This window comes from Chaetomium tenue (assembly GCF_020726465.1).
Source record: "Chaetomium tenue strain MPI-SDFR-AT-0079 chromosome Unknown F5144scaffold_3, whole genome shotgun sequence".
NCBI classification, from domain to species: domain Eukaryota; kingdom Fungi; phylum Ascomycota; class Sordariomycetes; order Sordariales; family Chaetomiaceae; genus Chaetomium; species Chaetomium tenue.
The window spans coordinates 2,387,380-2,414,900 of record NW_027117331.1 but is presented as its reverse complement, the minus strand read 5'-3'; the positions used below and the strand labels follow the sequence as shown (position 1 = coordinate 2,414,900).

The 27,521-nt window shown below is 56.9% G+C and overlaps 9 protein-coding genes across 9 annotated transcripts; 6 read left to right on the top strand and 3 right to left on the bottom strand.

Annotated features, from left to right (window-relative positions):
• Positions 1-4,193: 4,193 nt before the first annotated feature.
• On the bottom strand, positions 4,194-7,438 carry F5144DRAFT_619817 (nucleolar complex-associated protein-domain-containing protein; the record flags this gene model as incomplete). The annotated part of the gene is made up of 3 exons (XM_066791988.1): positions 5,358-7,438; positions 4,433-4,642; positions 4,194-4,352 (listed from the first exon to the last, which is right to left on the bottom strand). The coding sequence occupies exons 1-3, from the start codon at positions 7,359-7,361 to the stop codon at positions 4,194-4,196; spliced, it is 2,373 nt and encodes a 790-aa protein (XP_066644830.1). The 5' UTR covers positions 7,362-7,438.
• A 129-nt stretch (positions 7,439-7,567) lies between these two features.
• F5144DRAFT_567837 (U3 small nucleolar RNA-associated protein 10) lies at positions 7,568-13,688 on the top strand. Its single transcript, XM_066788618.1, has 3 exons — positions 7,568-8,214; positions 8,263-12,355; positions 12,410-13,688. Exons 1-3 carry the CDS (start codon positions 7,838-7,840, stop codon positions 13,313-13,315), a joined length of 5,376 nt encoding a protein of 1,791 aa, XP_066644829.1. The 5' UTR covers positions 7,568-7,837; the 3' UTR covers positions 13,316-13,688.
• Positions 13,689-15,936, top strand: F5144DRAFT_567833 (uncharacterized protein). The gene is made up of 2 exons (XM_066788617.1): positions 13,689-14,614; positions 14,689-15,936. The coding sequence occupies exons 1-2, from the start codon at positions 14,130-14,132 to the stop codon at positions 15,734-15,736; spliced, it is 1,533 nt and encodes a 510-aa protein (XP_066644828.1). The 5' UTR covers positions 13,689-14,129; the 3' UTR covers positions 15,737-15,936.
• Positions 15,937-16,940, bottom strand: F5144DRAFT_567831 (PHF5-like protein). The gene is made up of 3 exons (XM_066788616.1): positions 16,605-16,940; positions 16,247-16,520; positions 15,937-16,158 (listed from the first exon to the last, which is right to left on the bottom strand). The coding sequence occupies exons 1-3, from the start codon at positions 16,619-16,621 to the stop codon at positions 16,120-16,122; spliced, it is 330 nt and encodes a 109-aa protein (XP_066644827.1). The 5' UTR covers positions 16,622-16,940; the 3' UTR covers positions 15,937-16,119.
• A 31-nt stretch (positions 16,941-16,971) lies between these two features.
• F5144DRAFT_567830 (pinin/SDK/memA/ protein conserved region-domain-containing protein) lies at positions 16,972-18,506 on the top strand. The gene is made up of 3 exons (XM_066788615.1): positions 16,972-17,829; positions 17,892-17,960; positions 18,017-18,506. The coding sequence occupies exons 1-3, from the start codon at positions 17,296-17,298 to the stop codon at positions 18,410-18,412; spliced, it is 999 nt and encodes a 332-aa protein (XP_066644826.1). The 5' UTR covers positions 16,972-17,295; the 3' UTR covers positions 18,413-18,506.
• A 1,203-nt stretch (positions 18,507-19,709) lies between these two features.
• F5144DRAFT_645820 (Alpha/Beta hydrolase protein) lies at positions 19,710-21,262 on the top strand (the record flags this gene model as incomplete). Its single annotated transcript, XM_066792880.1, has 2 exons — positions 19,710-20,159; positions 20,244-21,262. 2 exons carry the CDS (start codon positions 19,710-19,712, stop codon positions 20,766-20,768), a joined length of 975 nt encoding a protein of 324 aa, XP_066644825.1. The 3' UTR covers positions 20,769-21,262.
• Positions 20,866-22,111, bottom strand: F5144DRAFT_567813 (microtubule-associated protein CRIPT-domain-containing protein). Its single transcript, XM_066788614.1, has 3 exons — positions 21,658-22,111; positions 21,473-21,596; positions 20,866-21,417 (listed from the first exon to the last, which is right to left on the bottom strand). The coding sequence occupies exons 1-3, from the start codon at positions 21,808-21,810 to the stop codon at positions 21,338-21,340; spliced, it is 357 nt and encodes a 118-aa protein (XP_066644824.1). The 5' UTR covers positions 21,811-22,111; the 3' UTR covers positions 20,866-21,337.
• Positions 22,112-22,570: 459 nt separating this feature from the next.
• Positions 22,571-27,066, top strand: F5144DRAFT_183552 (uncharacterized protein). The gene is made up of 3 exons (XM_066782749.1): positions 22,571-25,981; positions 26,038-26,705; positions 26,789-27,066. The coding sequence occupies exons 1-3, from the start codon at positions 22,736-22,738 to the stop codon at positions 26,961-26,963; spliced, it is 4,089 nt and encodes a 1,362-aa protein (XP_066644823.1). The 5' UTR covers positions 22,571-22,735; the 3' UTR covers positions 26,964-27,066.
• F5144DRAFT_183557 (uncharacterized protein) lies at positions 27,064-27,498 on the top strand. Its single transcript, XM_066782750.1, has one exon. The coding sequence runs from the start codon at positions 27,163-27,165 to the stop codon at positions 27,427-27,429; it is 267 nt and encodes an 88-aa protein (XP_066644822.1). The 5' UTR covers positions 27,064-27,162; the 3' UTR covers positions 27,430-27,498.
• The last annotated feature ends 23 nt before the right edge of the window (positions 27,499-27,521 follow it).

The window sequence follows — 27,521 nt, the reverse complement described above, 5'->3', positions numbered from 1 at the left end:
GGAGTCCCAACAAGGCTTCGCTGCCACGCTGCCCACTGCCATCGGCCGCTGGCTGTCAGGTCCCCAGATCCGTGCCGCCATCTTGCCCACCCCGCCTCCGGTTAGTTAGTGCACATCGTTACCGCAGCTCGCGAGGTGGGTGGGCGGGCGGTGTCCAGCCACAGATTTTGAGCCGACCCTGGTCAAGTCTGAAACATGCTTCAGAAATAGCTCAGTTGGCAGGCCAGGGTCCACTCTGTCCTAGCCCAGCCCTTACCTTGGCACACCTGCGCGGTTTGGACACGAGAGCAGAGTCAAGTGGTCCCGCTCAGAGCTGAGTCGTTGAATGCCGAATGGATGGCTCTCGGGCTTTCTTCCCCGATGGCTTTTCGGCTGCGATCGACCGTGCTCCCCAGATTGTCTCTGCCCCGCAGAAGACGACGAGATCTTGCTTGTTCAAGGCAGTTCGCGCTAGTTTGCCCTTACCTCATCTTCCTCAATCCTTCCCGGTGGCACGTTGAAAGGTAAACGGCTCGGGGTTACCAGGATCGTAGCAAGGCAGCTTCTTCTCTCTTCTCAGGAACACATTTGCTATTCCGTCCACGGTCCTTCGTGGAGGAGGCGTGAAAAATGCAACATGAGCTCCCAGCAGACGCCCTGGTGGATCCAGTTCCTGTGCGCCTGTTCAACAAAAGCCGTTATGCAAAGCATCCGATGCGGTAGGTGGAGATGTCGTTCCGCTTGATCGGCCATGGCTAGCATTTTTGAAACACAAAAGCTACCCGTTTCAGATGTTTACTACGACCCAGCCCCCACGGCAGACAACGCGGGTCACAGGTCATGGCAGGCACGCGGAACCAAACTCTTCTCCAATGTGCTGTGAATGATACGAAAGCACTGGAGTGTGTTTGTATGCAGATTAGGCTAGATTCGTTGCCCTGGTTGTGTCCTAGCTTTCTCGGTCTGTGAGGTTGTATCGTGTAACTCCTGGCGCTACCCCAATACCCCTGAATGGCGGGGGATGTCGTTGATATCCCAAGTATCTCGTCGGCCACGGCAGGACTACGCGGTAGCGGCCGGGAAATATCGTCGCTGGCGAAACCTTGCTGCCGATTCTCAAGCGGATCAACGGTTCTTGTTTCTTTTCGATTGCTGTCAGTGGACATCATCTTGTATGACCCTTGTGATACAGTCAAGGTTTGCTTTTGCTGTGGAAGTGGAAGCATATTCGGTACGCACTGAGGTCCTTGCCCAAGATCATGTGTACTTCGCTGCCCTGTTTGGCGATGACCTCTGATTTGTCGGAGAGAATGCCAACATTCATTCGGGATTTCCGTTTCATATTCTCGGGGTAGAATAAGAAGCAAAGGTTGATGTCCACGCCTTGCCGCTGCCCACCCGCCCAATCATGTGTGCCGTGTCGACAGCCCAAGTCTGGTGACACGCATTGAAGGGAAGGAGCTCAGGAGCTTGGGCGTGGGGCTGGCCGCACGGAGACGGGATACGGGTATCCCTGGATGACATGGAGCTGGTGCGCATCGGAACCTTGATTGGTAAAATCGAACTGACTTTTCAGGCCGTTGACTGGACATCTGATGACTTCAAGATTATCTTCCCTGGGCGAACAGCGAATCGGCAGTGAGATGACAGCTGGTGGCCCAAGAATAGCAACGGAGTGGTCCAGAAATCGGCCGCAGTCGGCAAAGAGCCAGACACTATCAACGACCTACCCTATCAGATCTGTTCAGATCCCGCGCTGTACGATCTGAACAAGACTGTTTGGCCGTTTGGGGCTTGAAAGGATACCCGCCAGCGCGGCGGTAAGGTTCATGTGGGTGTACATATTACGGTACGGAATACGCGTGGTGCACACCATTCCGGCCCAATGCTCAGGTGGGACATGGCTCATGCAGCGAGCGATCTGTGTGCGGCCGTGGTCATGTCCAAGCCGTGCCGCTGCCCTGTCCCGCGGAGCTGGGCGTTGTGTAAGCTACCGAGTGGAGCAAGCTCTGCGGCGAGCTGAGCCCATTGATTTGGCGCCCAGGTGGGAAGGTGGACAAGGCCAACCTCTGGCGAGTGTGTGCGTATGGACCTGTAGCTATTGTTAGAAACTACCCGGTAATTAGACAATAGGTACGATTCGGCGGCGCTCCCGTGAGCTTGTCATGAGCGAATGCTAGCCCTTCGGTCCACACAGTAAAGGTGCTGCCAGCGTAAAAAAGACGACCGACTGATGACTTGCCGTATAAGCGGGTGCCAAGGGAGATCGAAATCCGAAACGTAGAGCAGAGGAGTTTGGTGCTGCTGGCGGATCTCGAAACAATCTGAACAGTTGCTTCAGGGTGGGCAGCCGAGGGGCTCGAGGCAACGGCGGGAAGTCGGCGCAATTGTCCTGCAGCTTCTATTGGTGTGCCTGACTGTGCCTGGCAGCCTGCATGAGCGGGGCGTTCCTCGGCTGCGACTTTCACGGAGCAAAACAAGAAGCGACCCTGGCGGATTGCCCACACAAGCAACGCGATGGCCGGCGAAACCCTTCTTCGATGCAACCACCCGAGTCTGCAGCAAGGAGCAGTTCAGGGACTGGGAAAACGACTGTGCGTCGCTCGGTCCCATTGTTGGAGAGCGGGGCACTTCGGACTTGCCAGACAGGACAACGGGTGATTACCGCATTCAGCCTGGTTCGCGTGGTTGCAGAGCGCGAAACAAGCGCCGTCGTGCTCGGTGATGGAGTTCAGGGGTCGGGAAAAGAGATGAAACTCGAGAACACTGTCGCAGCTTCTTCCAGAAGGGCGGCTCGCGCCTTGACACAGCGGGAACGGCTTAAATTCGGACGGCGGGGGGGTAAATAGCAAATGAACCCGGGACAAGCCGAGAGTCAACAAGACCTTCGTCAGTCCGGAATGCTTTGTGTAGATGGGCGGCTTGTATGTTTGTTCATAGTCGGAGATACATAACTAGATTGGAATGCATGTCGGCTGGCTGGTGGGGAAGCTCGCCCACTGAAGTTGAATTTTCACTGTGAGGTGCAACTGCAACTTCCATTGTGCCTGCCCTCGAACTGCTTTTGCTTCTGCCCGCATGACCCCACAGCCCGTTTCCCCTGCTAACTTGCGGAAGTGTCTAAATCGACGGTGTCCCCTCCATAATATGACGGTGTCTAACCCAATACAGTCAGGATCGCCCAGGCCCGCCAAGGCCGTCTACACCAAAAATTTACAGCAAAGTACCCGAACCTGCCTGGCACCCAGAGACCACGTCGCAAGATAGATTGAGCCGCTGGAAGATGCAGATACGGTCGAATCGCTCAAAAAACGCTATAAAAATTAAAGTTAATTAAATTGGAATAGAAACAGCTAAAACGCATTCGGGGGGTCGCATACGGGGGGCTGAGGGCGGGCGATTCAACCCCAAGATATCATGGATTGCTGTCTTGATTGAACTTCCAAAATGCATCGTCAATGTGTTGGATTGGCGGTTGAATTGGCGGTTGCATATGGGCACGTGCTGGGTGCCAGGCATGGGGGTTCAAGTAGGTACTTCGCTGCAAATTTTTGCTGTAGAGGATCTGGGCGATCTTAGCTAGATTCGGTTAGACACCGTCATATTATGGAGGAGACACCGTCGATTTAGAGACTTCCTAACTTGCACCCGAGTCAGAATTTCTCAATGCAGCAACAGCAACCCGACTCGCCGACAACAACACCCAATTCTCTTCCCAAAAGGATCCGTTCCGCCGAGCCTGTCCATCCAACTCGTCACCAGCGTCGACCTGCATTACTTACCCCTTGCCCAACCGAATCACCGGGACTGGAAAGGCTCGCCTTTGGGAGTCTTCGCCTGAACACCGTGCACTCCCAAGCCAAGTGCTCGTGCGGTCGACCACCGCAGGGAAAGTCCCTGAACCCAGATTCCTGCAAACATTGACACCAACAGTTTGTCCTCACTCGGTCCACCCCTCTTTTGAGTTAGGCAAAGCCGAGATGTCTATCGATTGCTTCCCTCTGTGTGGCATCCCGTAGAAACCACGTAGATTGAGAGGCAAGGCCAAAACAGTGCCTCCGGTTCACGGCTGGCCACGGTCCTAAAGAAAACAGCGAGTACTTCGTACTTCTTACTGATCGAGATAACCTTTCCCTGTTCAACTTGGACCTCTCTGCAAAGGCCTTGCCCCCGCCTGCGCGAGGTTTATCCAGCAACCAACAGCTGCAGGGTCATCACCAGATCGACTTTCTGAAACCACGACCCCGAAGGCATGATCGCTGCCACGGCGGGCGATTGCCACCATCCCTGCACAACTCTGCGGGTTCCAGGGGCAACGAACGTTGACCTCGGGCGCTCGGACGGCGGAGCATGCGTCGAAGTGGCAAGCCCTGCTGAGAGTCTGGCCAGCGAGCCAGCCTCGCCCGGCTCCAGGGGCCAGGCAGGCTAGGGTAGGATGCCATGGGCCCCCAACCGTCCCCATCCGCCTCCCCTGCTCCGGTGGCTCGGCGAGGGGCGGCATGAATCCCGGAGCATCCTTGTACCGCGCCGCATGGCCCCCGGGAGTCAGTCGTTGAGAATCCTGACAAACCGATGAGCCACCGTCTCTGCGCCGCTGATAGTCGATGGCTCGGTGAGGGAACGTCATGGAGTTCCACATGTCTCCGCCGGGCACATCGCCGTCCTAAGTCAAGCCACCAGCCGAAGAAGTGGCTATAACTACTACTCTGCTATGCTGGCTCTGCTATCAGACGGCGTATGCCGTCGATCCCTCTGTTGCCCATAGTCCCATCCCGATCGGGTCGCCTCCTCGCGAATATGATCCACCAGCTATCTGCCCGTGTTTCCACATCACCCAAGTCAGTTTCCACCGACAACGCAACGCTGGCTGGCTGGGCTCAGCTGGGAGCACAACGCTGGTTCTGCATTCGTCTCGAAGGCTGACACGAACGAAAAGAGGACCGAGCCGGGCATTATTTGCCGGATTGGGACCAACCACCCGTCTTACCCCTGAGGTCATCGCCCCGAGCGAGGGCAGAGTGGTACTCGGCAAGGGCTTCCAGAATGTGTAATCAAAACAGCCCCCCTTGACAAAGGGCAGATCCGCCTCGGAAAAAAAAGATCACGAACCAGTGGGGGCCGCGGCAGATGGGCAGATTTCAATTCCGAACTGTGGAGTGCGCTGATGCTGCTGAGCCAAGTCTTTTCACGGGATTTCCCTCTTGTCAGGGGGTATCAACAAAGTCGGTGATTAGCTGTCAGCAGTTGAGAATTCAAGTGACAAATGCCAGAGGCTACATGTCTAATCCGACCCCATCATTTAAACTGGCCACCAAAACAACACATGCGAATTAAATGGTCTTCAGCTCCTTCTCCATAGCCTTCAGACCCTCCCGCACCTTGGGACAGTAGTGTTTCCTGAGGAGCTCGCCCTCCCAAATCGTAGTCGTGAACGGGTTGCTCCCCTCGATGGTCTCGGCCAGCGGCTTGTAGGTGCCGTCGCCCTTGCGCTCCTCCGTGTTCCACAGCGCGTTGATCTTGCGCCCGTGCGTGTGCACCACGTCGTGCACCACGCCCAGCACCGCCTCGCTCGACTTCTCGGGCACCTGCAGCGCCACCGACATGAGCTGCTTGGTGAAGGCCGCCAGCCGGAGCGGCGGCACCGAGCGGATGTTCCAGGGCGGGAGGAGCACGCCGGTGAGGCACCGCAGCAGGAGCACCGTCGTGGTCTGCAGGTTGACCTTGTTGGTCTTGCGGTTGGCCGGGTTGCCCGAGGAGCTGTCCTCCGGGTCGGCGAGGTGGAGGGATTTGGCGCCGAGCTCGACGTCGGCGTTGACGGAAAGGCTCAGCAAACTGCGGTAGAGGTTGGTGATGAAGAAGGAGAGGTCGAGGTGTAGGTCTGAGCGGGCGTTGTGGGCATCCTGGCCTTCGAGCAGGGCGAAGGCGGTGACGGTGCAGAGGAGCGCTTCGCGGCTCGTGTCGCGAATGACCGAGAGCTCGTCATCCTCTTCGTTGCCGTTCGTTTCCCCGTCCACACCCCCCTCCTCCGTGAATTCGCTGTCCCGGATGAGATCTTTGAGGGCCTCAAGAAGATCCCCAAAGAAGTTTTGGTTGATAAGATGGGCATACTTGGCGAGGCCCTCAAGCACGGCACCCATCAGATGAGGCATGCGGGCCTTGAGAATACGGAAGTAGTTGGCAAATACCATCTTCAGGATTTCGGACTGGGTCTTTTCCCTTTCTTCGTGGCTGACTGCCGCGTCAGCGTGTGCCATCACCTTGTCGGCCTCCTTTTGCTGTTTCATCAACTTCCGCTCCCGTTTGGTCCGGAATTCCTTCTTTACTTTCGGTTTCTTGCCATTTGGCAGATCGCTAGGGCGGCTAACCGAGTCTTGTGAAGCCTTGCCAGAGAACTCGGACAGTAACCGCAGGTGCAGGAACAAGTTTAGCACGCTCTCATCAACCCGGTAATCCCGAGCCTTCATCATCTTCGAGAGCAAAGACACTGCTTCCTGGGAAGCGTTCCCCTCCTCATCGTCTCGGAACAGCGTCTCTAACGCCTTCAGGCACTTGTTGAAATTCTCGTCTACCTGGCGGCCGCTCAGTTTCTTGACGAGTATCCTCAGGAGTTCTCCCCGAAAGTTGAAGTGCGGTACAGCATTGACCAGGGTACAGGCGCAGGTAAAGGCGATGCTGGAGACCGGTTGCCCCAATCGCCGAGACCCCGTGGCTGTTGAAGATGCGTGCCTCGCCAAGGTCTTGATGTAGCCTTGATATCCGGACACCAGGGCTTGTTCATAGGTCCGTAACCGCTTCACGTCTTTCGATAGCTTCTCGGCCTCCTCCGACGCCGGCCGTATCCTGTAGCCCGGGATGACATCTTTGTAGACCGTCATTTGGGTAACGATGCAGAGCTTTTGGATAGCAGGAATTGGCGAATCCCCGATGCGAGCCAACGATTTGAATGCGCCGGGATACTCCTCCGGATCCTCGTTCAGCTGCGTCGCAATTTTGGCGAGTTCCTCTTGAGCTTTTAGGATTTGCTCACGCTCGGGGATCTTGGGCGCTTCCGGCACAACGGCCTCGGGCTCTTCGTCAATGCCACCGTCGTCCGCTTCACTCTCAAGCCAGTCGCCGTCGCTCGCTACCGACTCGGCATCGTCGTGGACCTGCCATGTTCCTTGAGCGGTCTTCACGGGAAGCCTGCCTCCAGTCTCGTTTCCATTCTTCTTTGCCTCCTTCTTCTTGGCCTTCTTTGACTTCGTTTCGTAGGTTTGTTCGAGGTTCCAGTTCGAAGCGCTTTTGAAGAAGGCCTTTTGAACCTTGACGTCACCGTTGCCAGAATCTTGGCCGTCCTCGGGGGGTGGCGTAACTCTCCTCCGCTTCGACGGACGAGAACTCATGGCGATTGCGGTTGTAGAGGGCTGGTGGACCGGTGGTGGTTTGCGGTTTTGGGCTGTTGCTTGGTGTCCCTCTAGCTGCTGGAATTTTTTTGGACCCTGGGACGGGAGAGCATCCCACCACCAAAATAAGGCGTTATCGGGAGCGTACCATTGGCTTAATTGGGCTTATCGGCCCCTCCGACCCAGAAAAATTTCTGGACGAGAGTGCTTCAGGGAAAACAGCTACTGAACAAATCCAACGCGAGCTCTCAGTGAGAAGTGTCAACCGCATCTTCCACCCCCTTCGCCCTCTGTTGCCCGTGTTTGACGGCGCTGGGTGTAGCTAATTTGCAAGCGGTCAATTGGCGGTTGACAACCTCGAACTATCCACTACCGCCCCGCCGAGACCGCTTTCTCCCCCCGTCAACTCGGTCACCCCTCGGTCGCAAACGAAGCCGACGAGAATTACACGCGTGGAAAACCAATACCGCCTCGATATGGCGTCGTCCTTGGCTGCGCAGTTGGCGCAGATCGCAGCCAACTCGCGGACCAGCCTGAACGCCAAGGCCCTCAAGGCCACCCATTCCAAGTCCCTGATTTGGGAGCCCCGAGTCGCCGCTGGCCAAACCTTCGCCGAGATCTACCAGCTATCCTACGAGGGTTTTGAGGAACTATGCAACTTGGATGCGCGCTTCACGCACTATGGCGCTTCCTTGTTTAGCGAGCAAAGCCAAGAAGCCGACCGGATTCAGATGAACGCGGAGGAGAATGCGGCTTTGGACAAGCGCGTCGACTCGTTCCTCCACCTGGTGGGGAGCCGGTTGCGACTTATGCCCGCCATCAAAGCGATCGAGTGGTTGATTCGGCGGTTTAGGTAAGAATGCCCCCTCAGATCCTCCCCGCCGCGCTAACTAGGCCCTAGGATCCACGAGTTTAACACGGCCACCCTCATCACCACCTTTTTGCCGTATCATACGATTCCGGCCTTCGTTACACTCCTCTCCATCCTTCCAGCCAAGATACCCTTAGAGTACCGGTTCCTAGACCCCTACATCCGATCTTTGACGGCCCCGCCGAGAGCCGCGATAGTTCAACAGGCGACAAACCGGCCCGAGCTGCTCTCTATCATTTCTCAGTACACGCTTGAATCATGCCGCGCGAGGCAAGAGTACCCGGGTCTGGTATCATTCTGGGGTGGTGTCATGGCGGAAGCTGCCAATGGCATGCTTGACAAAATGAGGTCTGGTCGGAGGAGCATCCAGCTGGAAAACGACCATATCCTTCTTCAGCAGATTGGGCCGGTTCTCAGCGAGGCCATGGTTATGAAAGAAGTTCCTGGGATCCAAATCGCAAGCTATATGATCGTTACGATACTGGCTGCGAAGGGCAGCCTCAACGATGTGGCGCTCACAGCGTTTATGGATCAACTAGTCCACGGCTGGAATATCGATACCTATCGCCCGGGCCTTGTCTGTCTCTGCATTCTGGCACAACACCGGGCTGCGAAGCAGGTGTCAAGCCGTATCGCAAAGGCCCTCATCAAGGTCCAGGACTTGGTTCCGACCCTAGTGGAAATCAGCCGGCAACACAGGGTCGACAAACTGGCCAACGGGCTTGCACTAGCCTTCATCGAGAGACTGTCCAAGAAAGGCGATGTCCGAAGCCTGCCTGCTATTAACTCGCTTCTTTCGGCGAATCTGCTGCGGGATAAGCAGATCAAGGTTATCTACAAATCCATGCTCCTGGCTGCCCACAAGGTCAATGATGAGGTCGACGAAGACGGTCATATTCGTAAAGAAATCGGCGCTTCCTTGATCAGCTTATCGCAGGCTGGAGGAGATGTGGGGGATGTCATCAGGTCTGCCATTGAGGAGATTGACTTCAACATCGAAGAACTTGAACTCAAGCTTGGGGCTGCGATCCGCCCGAAACTTGCGATCGAGCAAAGCTTGGAGGAGGCAGGGGCAGAAGAGGAGACAATGGCAGTTGAAAATAAGCCGAGTTTGGACTCGACATTCCAGGAGTTGGCCAAGCTGCAACCCTCGACAGTATCGTGTCTATCACAGGACTCGAGCAGCCTGTTCAACGATCTCTGCGCAGTCCTTCTTTCTGCCGCGGCTACGGAGAGCGCCATGGAGAAGTTCGACTCCATTCCTGCTCTAAGCCGACCTCTGGCGACGAGCAACCCGTTCTACCTCAGCTTCTACATGCGCGTTTGGTGCGGGCCATTCCCCACACTCGCCAAGGTGGCTGCTCTCGAGCGTGTCAAGTTCCGGTTGAAGGAAACCGATTGTGCGGACAAGGATTTCCAGGCGATCATCCCGTACTGCGCGGTGGCTCTGAGCGATCCGGCAAAGAAGGTTCGTCGTGCCGCGGCCGACCTTGTTGCTGTTTTGGGTTCCCTTGTCAAAGAACAAACCCAGCAGGTTTGGGGCGCGAAGGACTTGTACGGTAAGGTTGGCGCTCCCAATGCGCTTGACCGCGATGCCCTCAAAGCTCTAGTTAGCTCGGTCTTGGTCCCGTCGCTGGAAGAGTCTGTCCTTCACGAGGCTCACGTCGTTGCTGCCCTCGTTAGCGCCCTCGAGAGCTCGAAGGGTTCATCCGGAACGGAGGGCGGAAGACGCCATCTTTCCCACGCAGCAAGGCTCTCAATCTTGAAGTTCCTTTGTGGCCATGTCACGGAGACACCGTTGTTGACTGTCAAGATCCGCTTGCTTCGATCCCTCAACCAAATCCGGAGCATCTCGGGCACGTCTCGGACAGATCTTCTTTTGCCGCTGCTCCGTTGGTGGGCTGCCCTCGGCCACGAGGAGGTCATCGAGCTTACTGCGCGAGAATCACTCGACGAGGCTGCTGTTGACGAAGCTGTCGTGGATGTCGTTATCGCAAACCACACCGCCGGCCTCGAGACGGCCTTCGAGTTGATTAACGACCCTAAAACCGCTCTTAGGCCCCACCTAGTACAGGCGATTTTTGGCCGGATTATCAAGATGTGGCCATCTATGAAGTCAGACACCAAGTTCTCCACAGCTCGGTCCATGTTCAATATCACCCAAACCCTATCGTCCTCTGAGCACGGCCCGGTCATCACGGAGGCGGTTGAGCTGTTGCGCAAGGTGGAACTCACGACTGACATCCAACTCGACCTCATTGACTCCTTGCAAGACCAAGTCAAACTTGCGACTGAGAAGCCGGCGAACAAGCGAAGACGGGTCAGTACAACAGAACAGAGTCGGAGCGTGGGCCTGCAGAGTAACCCGGAGCTTAAGTCGGCTCTGAACAAGACGACCTTCGTCCTCGAGCTCGTTCAAGAGTCCGACCCGGCAAACCATCCCGAACTATTGCCGAGCCTTTTCACGACGCTGTCAGATCTTCACCACCTCAGCACGCTCATCGGCTCTGAGTTGGGCTATCTCCAAAACCTCGTTCTGAGCAGTCTTCTCGCCATGATGCCGGCGTACAAGGATAACAAGAACCTGACGATCGACGCATCGGTCGGTCACGGAGACATCTTGGCTACCTGCATCCAAAAGTCGTCTAGCCCTGCCGTAATCAACGCGGCACTGCTTTTGGTGGCTAGCCTGGCTCGGACGGCGCCAGACGTGGTTCTGCAGAGCGTCATGCCGATTTTCACGTTCATGGGTAGCTCGGTCTTGAAGCAGGCTGATGATTATTCTGCCCATGTTGTCAACCAGACCATCAAGGAGGTTATTCCTCCGTTAATTGACACGTTCCGGAGAAGAGGACGCAACGTGGTTGCCAGCACGAAGGACCTCCTTGCCAGCTTCGTTACCGCCTACGAGCATATCCCTTCGCACCGGAAACACGACCTCTTCATTTCCCTGGTTCAGAATCTTGGACCTGAAGACTTCCTCTTTGCCATTCTTGCCATGTTCGTTGATAGGTACGCTGCGACAGACAACATGATCTCGTTCACGACCCAGATGATGAGCTCCTTCTCGGTGGAGATTCAGCTGCAAACTCTCATCAAGCTCTTGGATTTGACCAGCGATATTTTCAAGCCGAAGCCCTCGCTATCGAACGTCCTGCTTGGCGGGGACGGCAGTGAACATGATACTCAAAAGGTCGCCACGAAGCAGTTGAACCTCCTCCCACATCTGCTTTCAAACAGGCGCCTGAAGCGGGAGATCACACAGTTGGCGGAGAGAGATGACATGGAAACTGGGAAGATCCGCGATCTCTACGCGACGCTCTTGGAAAGCATCTTGACGCTGGCCACCACGGTCAAGAACAAGAAGGCGCTCTACAACCGCTGCGGCGATGCGTTGTCTAACCTTCTCAACTTACTTTCGATCGCCGAGTTCATCAAGAGTGTGGAAGCACTGCTTGACCGGCCGAACGTCGGGCTACGACAGAAGGTGTTGCGGGCGCTCGAGCTCCGGGTCGACAGCGAGAGCACCGCAGACCCAAGGTCCAGGGAGGCGCTACTTGCTTTCCTGCCGCAGTTGACTGCCGTTATCCGCGAATCGGACGACATGAGCTACAAGCACACCGCCGTGACGTGTGTCGATAAGATCTCGGAGAAGTACGGCAAGAAGGATCTCGACGCGGTTGCGGCGGCGGCGGCGACTATTGCGGGCGATTATTGCCTCGGCCAGTCATCGCAAAGCCTCCGGGTCATGGCGCTGCTCTGCCTGGCTTCGCTTGTGGATGTCCTGCAGGACGGTATCGTCCCTGTTTTGCCTGTCGCCATCCCCAAGGCGCTGGACTACCTGGAACAGAGCTTGGTGGGCGAGGAACCCAATGCCGAGCTGCACAATGCAGCGTATGCTTTTGTGGCAGCGTTGGCCCAGCATATCCCGTATATGATCACTGGTTCATACCTCGACCGCCTTCTGGCTTGCTCGAACGCATCTGCGGCGGCGGCATTGGACGATGAGTCGAGCAGTAACCGAACCCACTGCCTTCAGTTCCTGGCCAAGTTGGTCGACCCGAAGGTTATGTACAATGCACTGAACCAGAACTGGGCCTCTGCCTCCAGCTGCGGTGCCTCGGTTAGTATCCTTTGCTCGTGATGTTGCTAGGGACTAAAGCTAATGTTGAAATAGGCCGTCTCTGAATACCTCGACATCCTCGGCATGGCCCTTGACAAGCATTCCAAGGCGGCCGTTGCCAAGAACGTGGTTTCGCTCTCGGCCATCTTCCTTAGCGCTATGGACCTGAGGAGGACCGTGGCGTCCGGACAGGCCAAGACCGCGATCAGCCCGTCCGAGTTGGACGAGATCGAAACCAAGATCGGCGACGATGCGCTCAAGATGATTTACAAGCTCAACGACGCCGCCTTCCGCCCCATCTTTTCCAAGCTTATGGAGTGGGCGTCGACAGGGCTCCCTAAGAACGACGCGTCGGACCGGACCCTCCGGCTGTTCGCCGTCTACGGCTTCCTAGACACCTTCTTCGGCAACCTCAAGTCCATTGTTACCAGCTACGCGTCGTACATCGTCGAGAGCGCCGTCACGGTCCTCTCATCGACCAACTTCCAGGACGCCGACGAGAAGGAGCTCTGGAAGCGGGTGCTGCGCACGCTGGGCAAGTGCTTCGAGCACGACCAGGACGGCTTCTGGCAGGCGCCGGCGCACTTTGGCGCGGTGGCGCCCGTGCTGGTCGAGCAGTTCCTGAACGCGGGCGCGGCCGACGCGACCGAGGACCTGATCCCCGCGCTGGTCGAGCTGGCGGCGGCGGCCGACTCGCAGGAGCACCACAAGGAGCTCAACGGGACGCTGCTGAAGCACCTGCGCAACGGGCAGGCGGCCGTCCGCCTGGCGGTGGTGCAGTGCCAGCAGGCGCTGACGGTCAGGCTGGGCGAGGAGTGGCTGCAGGCGCTGCCGGAGATGTTGCCGTATATCAGCGAGTTGCAGGATGATGATGATGAGGTGGTGGAGAGGGAGAATAGGCGGTGGATCGTGGAGATCGAGGAGAAGCTTGGGGAGAGCCTCGACTCGATGTTGCAGTAAGCTACTCGGACCTGTGTAGATACTGGGTGGGTGTGTACCTATGTAATGTGGTGGTATGTCAGATGTATGTTTTGGGGTGACTCTTTGGATCGTGAGAAGGGCTTGCTGCGATATAAGGCTAGATCATATTTCGAGTCTTCGGCTGGTGTGCTCTTGTTATAACGACTTGCTGGCTGTCTCTCGACTACTTCGTGCGAGGATCTTTCTCAGGGGTAAGGTTGTTATTGTGTAAAGCCCTAACCCCCATTCGGCTCACATTCATGCAACCGTGGGTGGCCACGCAACGTTGAAACTACCACCAACTTCACGTCGATCAAATACACATGCTGTCTCTCGGTTTCGATGAAGCTCGGCAGTCTCATCGAGTTCATGGAGTTCCTTAATGCACCTCCTTGCTACTTGGCAGTTCTGCTTCCTCAATGGTCGGCAGCTAACAAGCGTTGCCCCACCAATGGCACTGTGACCCAATCGGCATACCCCAGGCTTGCCGAGGCTCAAGACAGTAATTTGCGGCTTGGAGGTCGGTCACTGGGCGCGCACATGTTGCATGTTGTGTCTCCACTGAATGAAGTTGGAAGTCGAGGCCGGCTTCGCGTTTGTCGACGATAAACCCTTCCACCCTTATCGCTTCTATTGTCTGCTGTCGTCTTGGGGATGATGACTCGGCATTGAGAACACGATGGCTGAACATTGAAACACCGAGTAACTATTGTGTGTTTCAATCAAGGTCTTTTCAACGCCGACAACAGACGCCGACGACTTACGAATGACCTGAACCTCCATTGCCCGACGACACGCGACAACCATCCCCGCAATGGCTACAAACCACACATCGTACATGGCCGCAGAGAGCCTTGCACAGGCTCGCGGCCTATCATCATCTATATCATCCCTATCCGCATCAAATACTTCGGGACGCAATAATGCGGCCTCGCACATCTCCAAGACCTACCGACAAGCGTCGACGCTGTTCCTCACGCGTCGCTTGCCCGAGGCTCTCTCGACTGTCCTCCCCCTAGTGTCGCCGCCCCAATCCGATGCCCCGAACAACGAATCAACCGAACCGGCTCCCGTTATTCGGGCGTCTCGGTCCTCGCGGGTCAAGGTCTGGAGCTTGTACCTGACCATTCTGAATGCGATTGCCGAGCTCGACCCGGAAGACGGAAAGGATGCGTTTGGCGGGCAGGACTGGCGAGCTCTCTGCTACAAGGTCCGGTCGGGAGATATTTGGGAGGAGGTAATCCGCAACGGATACCATGGTGTCGAAGCGGATGTAGACGCTGAAGTGGTTATCAACCTGTACGTTGCCCAGGCTTCCCGCTTTCTCCCTCCCCTTCTTCACACAACGGTTCCAGCTGACACATCAACTCCAGAGCCACTCTTCTCCTCGCCCACTCCAAAACCCAGAACCTCAACCAAAAACGCCTCGAGAACTACCTCGCCGCCGCGCGCACCCCCTCCCTCGACATCTCCGCCGACCGCTTCACCGAGTCCCCAGCACGCCGGCACGAATCACCCTCCCCTTCCCCCGCCGCCTCGCGAAAGACGCGGCGCCCCGCCCCCAGCGGCGCGGACACCCCCCGCGATCTCAACGCACGGGTGAAAATCCTCGAGCTGTACACCCTCCACGTGCTGCCGCGCAACGACCAGTGGGAGTACGCGCACGAGTTCATCAGCGTCAGCCCCGTGCTCGATGACGAGCGGCGCGAGGCCTTTCTGCAGGCGCTCGACACGCTGCGCGAGGAGCAGGCCGAGGCGGGCCGCCGCGAGGAGGAGGAGCGCGCCGCCCGCGAGGAGGCCATCCGCCGCGACATCGAGGAGGCTAGGCGCCTGCGCGCCGAGAACGAGGCCCGCGAGAAGAAGCGTCTGGAGGAGGAGCGCCTGAAGAGGGATGCCGAGGCCCGTGAGAGGGAGAGGGAGAAGGAGCGGGAAAAAGAGCGGTTGGAGACTGCTAAAGCGAAGGCTAAGGCTAAGGCGACGGTGGATGATTATGGCGTGGAGAGCACCGCGTCTTCGCCGTCGCCGGCGTCTCCTGCCCCTGCATCGCCGGCGCCGAAGAAGGGTGGGTCGTCTGGGAGCCAGGCGTCGGGCTCGGGGGGTATGGCGAGACCGAGAGGGCCGTTGCCGAGGAGGGGGGCGGGTAATGCTGGTGGTGGCGGTGGCAGTAACGCTGTTGCTGCGCCGACGCTCATGTCGAGGGCGTCGATGGTGTTGACGAATCTCCGGACGCTTGTCGACGAGATTGCGGGGGCTTTCCAGACCAACCCTTATGCGTTGATGCGGATGCTGGCTTTCGTGGTGGGTCTGCTCATGCTGCTCAGCCGGAAGAAGATCCGTGAGAGGATTGCGCGGATTTTGCAAACTAGTTGGAATAAAGTGAAGGCGACGGCCGGGATGGGCACCAAGGTCAGCTATATCTGACGAACTGCGGCTCGCCGGTTTGAAAGTTTGAGTATGTTGTGGAAAGGGGTAGTTGGTTTCTTTTGTAATGGTTTTATGCTCTGCGCTGGTTTGCTGGTTTCCCGTTCCCTTTGTAGAATGTATGAGACGACAACACGCTGTATTAGCTAGCTTAGCCCACCCACACCATAGTTTTCCGGGGTTGAAAAGAGTAGATGACTTCTTGTAGTAATATTGGCAGCGCATGTCCCAAGATATCTCGTCTAATGCCCCTTATGAACTCCACAAACGCCGTGAAAACCAGGCTTTCGCCCGTAAATCCCCAGACAATACATTGTATGCCGCCCGTCCCACACCCCTTCGAGAAGAGAACCGGAACCGCCCAGACCCGGGCCACGCCGTCACTAAAACCCTGTCCGATTCGTTTTCTTTTGGTAGAACAGCTGTAGGCACACCCCATGTCAGCATCCATTCGGCCAGCACCATTCAACTTCCGATAAGAAGAAAGAAAAAAAGAAGAAAAAAACTCACATCGGTCCTCGAACTACCCAGATTGATAATCTTGGGACACCCGTCGCGGTCCTTCTCGAGGCGGGTGCACTCGAAGCAGTAGAAGGCGTCCGAGATGCCCTCGCCGCCGCACACGACGCACTTGTTCTGGTAGTTGCCGAAGCTGCACTCGTCGCAGATGCGCACCAGCGTCGTCGGCCGCACGTACGAGTCGCACACGGGGCACTTGCCGTCGCACTTGTCGCAGAGCCGCCCGATCGCGATCCCGGACTGCTTGCGGCACATGACGAGGTCGCTGGTGAGGGGGGAGGGTGGTTGTTAGTGTTGGGAACTGACTGGGGGTTGGAGAGGGAGAGGGGATGGGTTGGGGGGGACGTACGGGTGATGGCGAGACATGGTGGGTGGTTGTCGGTCCTGTCTTCCTCTTTTCCTTTTGTTTTTTTGGTCGGTGGAAAAGGGGTTCAGCTGTAAAAGGTAAAGGGTGAGGATACAGTCGTCAAGGCTCCGTAGACTAGTCGAGGGCCGTCGGTTGCTGCGCTCGTGATGTGGTATGTCGCGGTCAAGAATGCGAGGGGCGGATTTACACGCGACTGCGAAAATGTCTGGTAAATACGTCACAGGCTGTGGTGGTTATCAAGCCTCGGCTGGGGTGGCGTATTTCCAGTAATTTCGATCGCATTACACATGGGACGGCAGAGGGTTGGGGTTGGATTAGTCTTGAGGAACTTGGACTTTGCGACGCAACATCGAGACTTCCCGACTTCCTTCATCTCCCACCTTGTTTGTTTTATGCATCCAAAATAGCCATTGGTATTGCAACCGGTATTCCGGCTTTGAATATCAAGTCTTTATCTCGGTGCCGGGAGCCGTGAGAAGGACTGCACAGCTCCATCGCCTTAGTCTCTGCGCTCCGAGGTACTGTACTTGTACTGCAGTCTCGCGCGCGTCCCAAGCTCCCAAGCCTGAGCTCCAACCACCCCGCCGGCCATTGAGCGACTGCGCAACGGACGACAATCCACACTGCGGCGCATTACTTCGGATCACATCGCGGCGTATCCCGGGCTCGGAAAATGGCCGAAACGGAACATTATTCCGCAAACAAGCGCAAAGCCTCGCCTGAGGTCAATACGGAGGATGCTATCGGCAAGCGCATGAGGCTTGAGGATGGAGACGCGAACACACACCCAAGTAACGGTGTTAGGGCCGAGGCGGAAGATATCTCAGACAACCACGCTCCCGTGAGGAACGAGCGAAATGGATCGATTACGGAAGGATCACCCACAAGAACACGCCGGGGAGACCGGGAGCCCGAATCTCGGCGCTCGCCAGAGGCGCGAAGACCATCCGCGACAGCCGGCCCACCGGTCCGGCGGAACGTCAGCATGGAGGAGAAGAAACGAGGGCAGCGGTTGTTTGGCGGCCTGGTCAGCACGCTGAGCCGGACCACGTCGAGCACGCAGCAGCAGAGGAGGCTCGAGATCGAGCGGCGGCAACACGAGAGAGCGCAACAACGACGGGCCGAGGTCGAGAAGCGCAGGGCCGAGAAGCTGGAGCAGTTGAAGGGGGTACGCCAAATTGAGCAGGTCAAGCTCGATGAGCGGGCGGTATGTCCAGTGACTCCTCTCTCCCTTCTGCGTTCATCGGTAACTAATAGATCCCTACGCAGATGAATACTCGGCACTCGGGGATGCTCGCAAAGGCTCGAAGTCTGCATACGCGTAGTGAGCCCAGACTTGTAAGTCGATATATTAGTCCCGCATTTGTTCATGCGGCTCAGCTTACCGTTCGTAGTACTACCTCCCGTGGGAGCCCACCAAAGAGCAGGAAGATATCATTAGCGACCAGGTCCACGCCGCACAGGAGGCTATAGACAGAGAGAGACGGGACTTCAAAACGCGCAGAGAGCAGCGGCTCAGGGCACTCGGAGTCACGCCTCCTCCACGGTCACCGTCGCCTCCCCCACGACAGCCAAGGCACCGACCCGAGCGGGAGGAAGACTCGGGACCGAAGGCTGGATCCCATCCAGAAGAAGCCACGGTTGGTGAGCCCAACCCTCCGCCGCAAGATACTAACCCCGGTGCTCTGGCACCTACGCCACCCAAGGCGCGAGACTCTCACCCTGATAAGGATCACGACGAGCAAGGAGACGAGATGATGCAGGACAAGGAGGACATAGTGATTTACTAACCTCGGTGTGTGTCATCCTGGTACCTACTCTTCGTTATTCCGCGCCGGCGTCGGTTGTAAGTGTAGCGCCTTGTATCACCGGGGGGGGGGGGGGTGCGTATATGTCTAGCGTTGTCTTGGGGTGGTGCTGCGGCGTTCGGGGGTAACGACACGGGGGTAACGACAGGGGCGTCATGTCGGATGTTGCCGCGGGGAGAGCCATGCATAGGTAAGCGGCGAAAAAAAAAAGAAAAACGGGATTCGGGGCAAAGCGGGATTCGGGAGGCTGCGGTGGAGACGGCGGTGCTCCGGTTCTCCGTTCCGGTATAAGGTTAGAGGTGTAGAGCTATCAAGCGGCCAAGGGCATCCAAAACATGCCGTTTGTGGTATTCCCTTAAGCTGGCCATAGCTAAGGCACATACTAGGTAGATTGACTAGTCAGAAGCACCGCGTGAGGATGATTCCTAGCAGTAGAACGCCTAGTTGGTTGAGTGCAGAAGAGGGCGGTAGTGGGCCGGTGTCGCGTGGCCTCGGCATGTTGTGCATGCGGGCCCGCTACCTTTAGCGAGGGGTCTTCGGAGTTGAGACCCGTACATAGATGTACGATGCATGTACACTATGCATGTACAGACAACGTTGACCAGGAGGTACGTAAGTTCTTGCGTCTGTGCCGCCCCGACCCATGTTGCATTTTGCACATAACACCGCACCCTGTCTCCTGGTTGCGCCGGAACTTGTCGGCGAGTTTACGTAGCCCGTATATTCTATGTATTACTGATCCTTTGCCGCAGTCGCAAGGGGCCAGCGCAGAAACCTACCCAAACAGGTGGGGGTTATGACGCATTGGCCGTTTTCATCGCCGCGGCACTCGGTGAACGCCGTGGCGGGGGAAGTGGAAGAGGTCTTCCTCTTGCCCGTTTGGGATAGCTTTCGTCAAGCACACTTCTAAAAGGTCTTGGGTTAAACCCGCTCCGTCCCGGATGCATCAAAGTGGAGGAAATCATACGTACTTACATGTAGATTCCATGTTTAACAGGGCGAGCCGGATCCATAGCCACACCGTCTTTACCAATTGACTTTCACCTCGTCGCATATTGATCCCTCTTGTCTTTTTCAGGTGAAATACGCCGGATGCCCCTCACCGATCTTCGTTTCGCATAAAAGGGGCACGAATCCCCTAGCTCCTACTTGAAACCTCCCATCTCCCCGCCTCTACCTACCTCACACTCACGAACAATTCTACCTACCTACTACCCTTCCTCACCAAAAAAACAACATTCATATCACACACACACACCCAACAAACCAACCCATCACAATGGCCACCATCGACAAACTCACCCCCACCGACCCCCGCGTCCAGCACCACACCTACACCATCCCCGCCTCCCCCCACAACACCACCTACCACTACCTGCTCGCCGAGCCCCCCGCCGGCACCCCCACCACCGGCACCGCCCTGCTCATCCACGGCTTCCCCGACCTCTCCTTCGGCTGGCGCTACCAGGTCCCCCACCTCACCTCCCAAGGCCTGCGCGTCATCGTGCCCGACCTGCCCGGCTTCGGGCGCAGCGACGCGCCGGCGGACATCGCGGCCTACTCGTACAAGCGGGTGGTGGAGGATCTGCTGGCGGTGGTGCGGCGGGTGCAGGGGAAGGGGGAGGGGGAGGATGTGGAGAGGTTCGTGTTGGGCGGGCATGATTGGGGTGGAGCGGTGGCGTGGCGGTTTGCGTTGTGGTATCCGGAGGTGTTGAGGGGCGTGTTTAGTGTGTGCACGCCGTTTTGGACGGTGCCGGAGAAGTTTTTTACCAAGCAGCAGATTGTGCAGATGTTGCCGAATTTTGGGTATCAGGTGCAGTTTGAGGGGACGGAGGTGGATGAGGCGGTGGTGGGGAGGGAGAAGATCAGGGCGTTTTTGAGTGTCATGTATGGGGCGAAGAGGGAGGATGGGCAGCCGGTGTTTGGTGTGGCGAAGGGGCTGGAGGTGGGTTTGCTGGAGCCGGAGAAGATCGGGGAGAGCCCGCTGCTGAGCAGGGAGGAGATTGATTTCTACGCCGACGAGTATCTCAAGAACGGCATGCGCGGCCCGCTGAGCTGGTACAAGAACGGCAAGGTCAATTTTGACGAGGAGCGGCCGCTGCTGGAGCAGGGCAGGACCAAGGTCACCATCCCGGCGTTGATGGTGGTGGCCACCCGAGATGCTGCCCTGCCGCCGGCCATGTCGGCAAGCATGGACGATCTCTGCACCGATCTTGTCAAGAAGGAGGTGAATGCGTCGCACTGGGCGTTGTGGGAGGCGGCAGCGGACACGAACAAGCATATCAGCGAGTTCTTGGAAGTCATCCTGAAGGACCAGCCCCTGAAGGCTTCGATCTAGAGATGATTGGGCTGTACTAGTTTGATGGTTTGGTTGTATTATTGTTGCCACGAGCACTATCTGAATGTCAAAACATGCCCTTTCGTGCGTGCCACCGATACTTGATCCTATCGTTCATCATTCATGTTTCATTTGCAGCAGCCATTTTGAAGTCGGGCCGTGGGTGATAATAGTTAAATACATGTCGGGAACTTATAAATCCATCCCTGGCTTTCCAGTCTCTCTAATCCAACCTGTATGTATGTACAGTGCATACAACCGACAGCGGCTCCGCACCATCCCGGGGTTCCGTCCCAAGACTATGTCGAGTACACGCTGCGGTCGTGTAACCTCCCCTTGGGGCTTTTAAACTTAGTACAGAACAACCCAAATATACCGGGAATAACAACACACCTCCGATAATCTCCAAATCTCCTCGTAGCGTTGCACGCCGTTTGGCTTGCGTTGTGCTCGTTTGTGGGTGACATCCCAGGGCGAGGCTGTTCAGTCTCAAGCGATGCGCCCCATCCCCAAGACTTTTCGTCGGAAGCTGCGGTCCTGATCTGCGGGACCAGATATGAACCTCTTAATCACTTAAAAGTGCGCTTCTGGCCGTCGACAGTCGGCACGGCCGTCTTTTTCTTGTTTGGCTTGCCGCAGATGTGGCAGGCTATACCTATGTCAGTAACTGCAGATATAGCAATGGAAATACCGTCCAAACTCACCATCATCGCGGTAGGCGCACTGGTTGCAGTACGTGTGCCCCTGGGCTACCTTGGTCTTGCACCGGCCGCAAGAGCTGGAATATTGGGCGTAGGGGTTCTTGGCCGCTTTGGAAAGCAGTTTGCTCTCTCGGGAGGTCAGCTACAGGTAACCATGTCGATCGCCAAGTGTAATTTCAGATGCTTACTTTTGAGATTCCTGTCTGCCCGAGAGTGGCCGACTTCTTCGCGCCCGATGAAGATGTCGATGCTGCAGAGCCATAATACATTTCGGCCTTCTTCTTGACCCCCGGCGTGGCGAGGGTCGTCTTGTTGAGTTTCTGGCACTTGGCGCAGACCATTTTGAGAGTTGTACTGTGTAGGTAGATTAGATTAGATGGGCGGTGCTGTATTGTTTCTAATTGCAGGCCCAGATAGTCGTGCCCCTGATGAAACAGATGTCAAATTGAAGATCTTGGTGACGTTGTAAATTATGAGGCGGTGCTGGCCTTGTAAGACGCGACGAGGCAAACTTGGCCCAGGGGAAGTAGCCTGTGCATGCTGTGGCTTAGGTGATTCGTCACCTCAAACCAGTGGCAGTTCCCCTGCACGGGGATCAAAAAGGTAGCGGCATTCTGATTGGCCAACCAACCGTCCGAAACACTGTTCTTCAGAGCAACGCTTTTCAACGCTCCCAGGTCTCGCCGGTGGAGTGACGTCCTTGGGTTTGAGCCAATCGTGTGCCAAGTCCTCGATCAGCCTCCAGCGGAGCCCCTTGGTGCTTTCGCATCGAACATCGGGCCCGGGCCCTCTCTCTCGTATCGACTTCAAGTTTATCACTTCTCAACACCAAGGCGCAAACCAACAAGCTGCAACTCACATTCTCCCGCCCGCGCAGCCACACACTCGGGGGCGCGGCTGTTAAATAAAATATTGGTCTCCTTTGATTGGCTTTGACAGCCGAGTTTTGTCCTTTGTTGGAGGCGTCTGCAAGTTCGACCAAACACCCTGCAAGGTTGCGGCTGACGAAGCCAAGAAGCGCTGCTGCCCAGGATCCCCCAATTCGCAATCCTTTTTACTGAAAGGAGGCTGTGCTTGCAACAAACACGACGCATCATCCCCTCGACCTCTGCCGACAACCAACCCCTTCTCGCCGAATTCCAACGGTATTTTGGCCTTTGTGTGTGTTTTTCTACGCAGGTCTTACCATCCATCAATGCCCGAGCGCCGCGCCTGATCCTCCCCTCCCCTCCGACCGATTTGCCCTGAGCGGCGCCGCCCTCCGGCATGACCGGTCGCCCACCCCCGGGGGGCTCTTCGGCCTCCCGAAACGACCTCCTCCTCGATCTCGACAATGACCAACCCGTTTACAGCACAGGGCAGCGCTCGGCCCTGAACGACGACGATCTTCTCAACTCGTACGCCTACGACCAAGGTACCGCCGCCCCGTCGCGACCTTCCGTGTCTTACGACGATTTTGTCGGCTCCGGCCAGCCCCGACCCCCCGCCGGAAGGCCGCCACCTCCCGGCCCCTCCTCGGGTTCCACGTCGCGACCCGTTGGGCCCTACGGTCCGGAAATTCACCGACAGTATAGCCAAACATCAGACCTGGGCAACTACCAGAGATATGCCGATGACTTCGACGATTATCCCGATGATGGCGGGTACTACCAACAAGGGGGGGGGGGTATGGCCGGTGGTAGCTCATCGGCGGCGGTGCAAGATGCGAGGAAACGGAACAGCGTTTTGAGTTTGGGCGGCGGGTTCCTCGGGAGGGTAAAAAACAGGCTCGGGATGGGTCAGGGTTACTCGGAGATGGACCTCCCATTAACAGATCCCCGAGCTGGAGCCGGACCCGGGGCTGGACCCGGAGGTCGGACAGACACCGCCGGGGCGCCGCCCCCGCCAAAAGAGAAGAAGTTCGACATGGGCAACTTCAAGTTTGGCTTTGGGCGCGCAAAGGTCGATCCATCTACGCTTGGACCCCGCATCATCCACCTCAACAACCCCCCCGCGAACGCCGCCAACAAGTACGTCGACAACCACGTCTCGACGGCCAAGTACAATATCGCGACCTTCCCCCTCAAATTCCTCTTCGAGCAGTTCTCCAAATTCGCCAACATCTTCTTCTTATTCACTGCCGGGTTGCAGCAAATTCCAGGACTTTCGCCTACCAACCAATACACCACCATCGGGCCCCTTATTGTGGTGTTGTTAGTCTCGGCAGGCAAAGAGTTGGTGGAGGATTATCGCCGGAAGCAGGCCGACAAGTCCCTCAACATGTCAAAGGCTCGCGTCTTGCGCGGCTCCAGCTTCGAGGAGACGAAGTGGATCAACGTCGCCGTCGGTGATATCGTCCGGGTCGAGTCCGAGGAGCCGTTTCCAGCCGATCTTGTGCTTCTAGCCAGCTCCGAGCCCGAGGGCCTGTGCTACATTGAGACGGCCAACCTTGATGGAGAGACCAACCTCAAAATCAAGCAGGCGCTTCCCGAAACCTCGTCGATGGTGAGCTCGACCGAGGTCAGCCGGCTTGGCGGCAGACTCCGGTCCGAGCAACCCAACAGCAGTCTGTACACGTACGAAGCCACCCTTACCATGCAGGCGGGCGGAGGGGAAAAGGAACTGTCCCTGAACCCGGAGCAGCTTCTTCTTCGTGGCGCCACTCTGCGGAACACCCCCTGGATCCACGGAGTTGTCGTCTTTACCGGCCATGAGACTAAACTCATGCGAAATGCGACCGCGGCGCCCATCAAGCGGACCAAAGTCGAAAGGCAGCTGAACAAGCTTGTTTTGGCCCTGGTGGGCATGCTACTTGTCCTTAGTGTCATCTCGACTGCCGGCGACCTCATCATGCGCCGCGTTTCTGGCAACTCCCTCAAATATCTTGCCCTGGAGGAGTTAGACAGCGCCGCCGCCATCGCTCGCATCTTTATCAAGGACATGGTCACCTACTGGGTGCTTTTCTCCGCGCTGGTCCCCATCTCGCTCTTCGTCACCCTCGAGATGGTCAAGTACTGGCACGGCATCCTCATCAACGACGACCTGGATATTTACCACGATGTCACCGACACGCCTGCCAACTGCCGCACATCCAGCTTGGTGGAGGAACTAGGCATGGTCGAATACGTCTTCTCGGACAAGACGGGGACCCTAACCTGCAACCAAATGGAGTTTAAGGCGTCCTCTATTGCTGGCATCATGTACGCCGGGACCGTCCCCGAGGACCGTGTTGCAACCATTGAGGATGGCGTCGAGGTTGGCATCCATGAGTTTAAGCAACTGAAGAAGAACCTCGAGGACCATCCGAGCGCGCAAGCTATCCATCACTTCCTCACACTGCTTGCCATTTGCCACACTGTGATTCCGGAGCGGAGCGAGTCGGGTGAAATCAAGTACCAGGCCGCCTCCCCTGACGAGGGGGCCCTCGTCGACGGGGCGCTGCAACTAGGCTACAAGTTCTTCGCCCGCAAACCCCGTGCTGTCATCATCGAGGTCAACGGCGAACATCTGGAGTACGAGCTTCTAGCTGTCTGCGAGTTCAACTCGACCCGGAAGAGGATGTCGACTATTTACCGCTGTCCCGACGGAAAGGTCCGGTGCTACACCAAGGGTGCAGACACGGTCATCCTAGAGCGCCTAAACGATAACAACCCGCACGTCGAAGTCACCCTCCGCCACCTCGAAGAATACGCCTCTGAAGGATTGCGGACGCTATGCTTGGCCATGCGCGAGGTCCCGGAGCACGAGTTCCAGGAGTGGTATAAAGTCTACGACAAGGCGCAGACGACCGTGAGCGGTAATCGTGCTGAAGAACTGGACAAGGCCGCCGAGCTCATCGAGAAGGACTTTTACCTCCTCGGCGCCACGGCCATCGAGGATCGACTACAGGACGGCGTCCCCGAGACGATCCACACCCTCCAAGAGGCCGGCATCAAGGTCTGGGTTTTGACTGGCGACAGACAGGAAACTGCCATCAACATCGGCATGAGTTGCAAGCTGCTTAGCGAAGACATGATGCTTCTTATTGTCAACGAGGAGAGTGCCGATGCGACGAGGGACAACCTGCAAAAGAAGCTGGACGCCATCCACAACCAGGGCGATGGCACCATCGAAATAGGGACTCTGGCCCTTGTCATCGACGGCAAGTCGTTGACGTACGCGCTGGAGAAGGACCTCGAGAAGCTCTTCCTCGACCTCGCTGTTAAGTGCAAAGCAGTCATTTGTTGCCGCGTCTCACCCCTTCAGAAGGCCATGGTGGTAAAGCTGGTCAAGAAGTACCAAAAGGAGTCCATCCTCCTCGCCATCGGCGACGGAGCAAACGATGTCTCCATGATTCAGGCCGCCCACATCGGTATCGGTATCAGCGGTATGGAGGGTCTCCAGGCCGCGCGTAGCGCCGATGTGTCGATTGCCCAGTTCCGCTTCCTCCGCAAGCTGCTCCTAGTCCATGGCGCGTGGAGCTACCATCGCGTTGCTAAAACAATCCTGTTTTCCTTTTACAAGAACATCGCCCTCTATCTCACACAGTTTTGGGTATGTCCTCCCCGCTCTTCTGTTGGTACCACGCGGCGCGCGCTAACTAGAAACAGTACGTCTTCCAAAACGTCTTCTCTGGCGAGGTCATCTACGAATCCTGGACACTGTCCTTCTACAACGTCTTTTACACGGTCCTCCCTCCTCTTGTTCTCGGTATCCTAGACCAATTCGTCTCCGCCCGGCTGCTCGACCGCTACCCGCAGTTGTATAAGCTCGGCCAGACCAACAGCTTCTTCCGGGCGAGCGTCTTTACCTCCTGGATTCTCAACGCCGTCTACCACTCCATCATCCTCTACCTCGGCGGTTCCGCCTTTTACATCTACGACGGCGTCCAGAGAGACGGCTTCCCCGCCGGCAAATGGGTCTGGGGTGCCGCCATGTACGGCGCCGTCCTGCTCACCGTCCTCGGCAAAGCCGCGCTCGTCACCAACAACTGGACCAAGTACCACGTCATCGCCATCCCGGGCAGCATGGCCATCTGGATCGTGTTTGTCGCCGTCTATGGCACCGTGGCCCCGATGCTCAACTTCTCGATGGAGTGGTTCGGGGTCATCCCGCGCCTGTTCACCAGCCCGGCCTTCTGGCTCCAGATGCCTACCCTGGCCATTCTCGCTCTGGCCAGGGATTTCGGGTGGAAGTTCAGCAAGCGGCTGTGGAAGCCCGAACCGTACCACCATGTGCAGGAGATCCAGAAGTACAATATCCAGGATTACCGGCCAAGGTATGTTTTCAACCTCCGATAAATAACCTCCCCCCCCCCCCCCATATCTATCCATAACCGATACTGACTCACCATGTGTGCAGGATGGAGCAATTCCAAAAAGCCATTCGCAAGGTGCGGCAGGTGCAGCGCATGCGCAAGCAGCGCGGGTATGCCTTCTCGCAGGCGGACGAGTCGCAAACTAGGGTGCTGCAGGCGTACGACACGACACAGCACCGCGGGCGGTACGGCGAGATGGCGAGCTCGAGGCCGCAATGAATGAATATATGGGGGGGACTCGAAGGAAGGAAGGCTTGGCTTGGCTCGTGTTTTTTTCTCTCTCTTGATGTGTGGGTGGGAGCGAGCGCCGGGGGGGTATCATCTTATCATTTACTGGTGGTACGGCTTTTTACTTTCGCAACGCGAGATTTTCGATCTTTTTTTTGATTCGTTAATGATTAACTAGTAGTGAAGTGGGATGAACTGGGTCGATTCCGTCGGAGTTATTCATAGGGGGCGGGGCCGGTGGGTGTTGAAAAACGGATGTATGTTGCTTGCTTCTATCGTAGGCCTTTTCTGCTTACCTGGTGCCGTTTGCTTGTTGTACGTTGGGTACCTCGAGCAAGGTTGGAGTGTTTTAAGTGTGTGTATGCTGCTGTTTGTTGTTGTTGGCTTAACCTTCGGGCATGAGAGTGACAGGCCGAGCTGGAATGGACGGCCGCCCTGTGGACAAGCTTGGCTGTAGAAACGAAGCAAGAAACTATGTACATGTCACTCGTTTCCTTTCCCACAATCCGCTTTGCTCAACCCTCCCTTTGGCTTCTCTTGTTTGGTTGA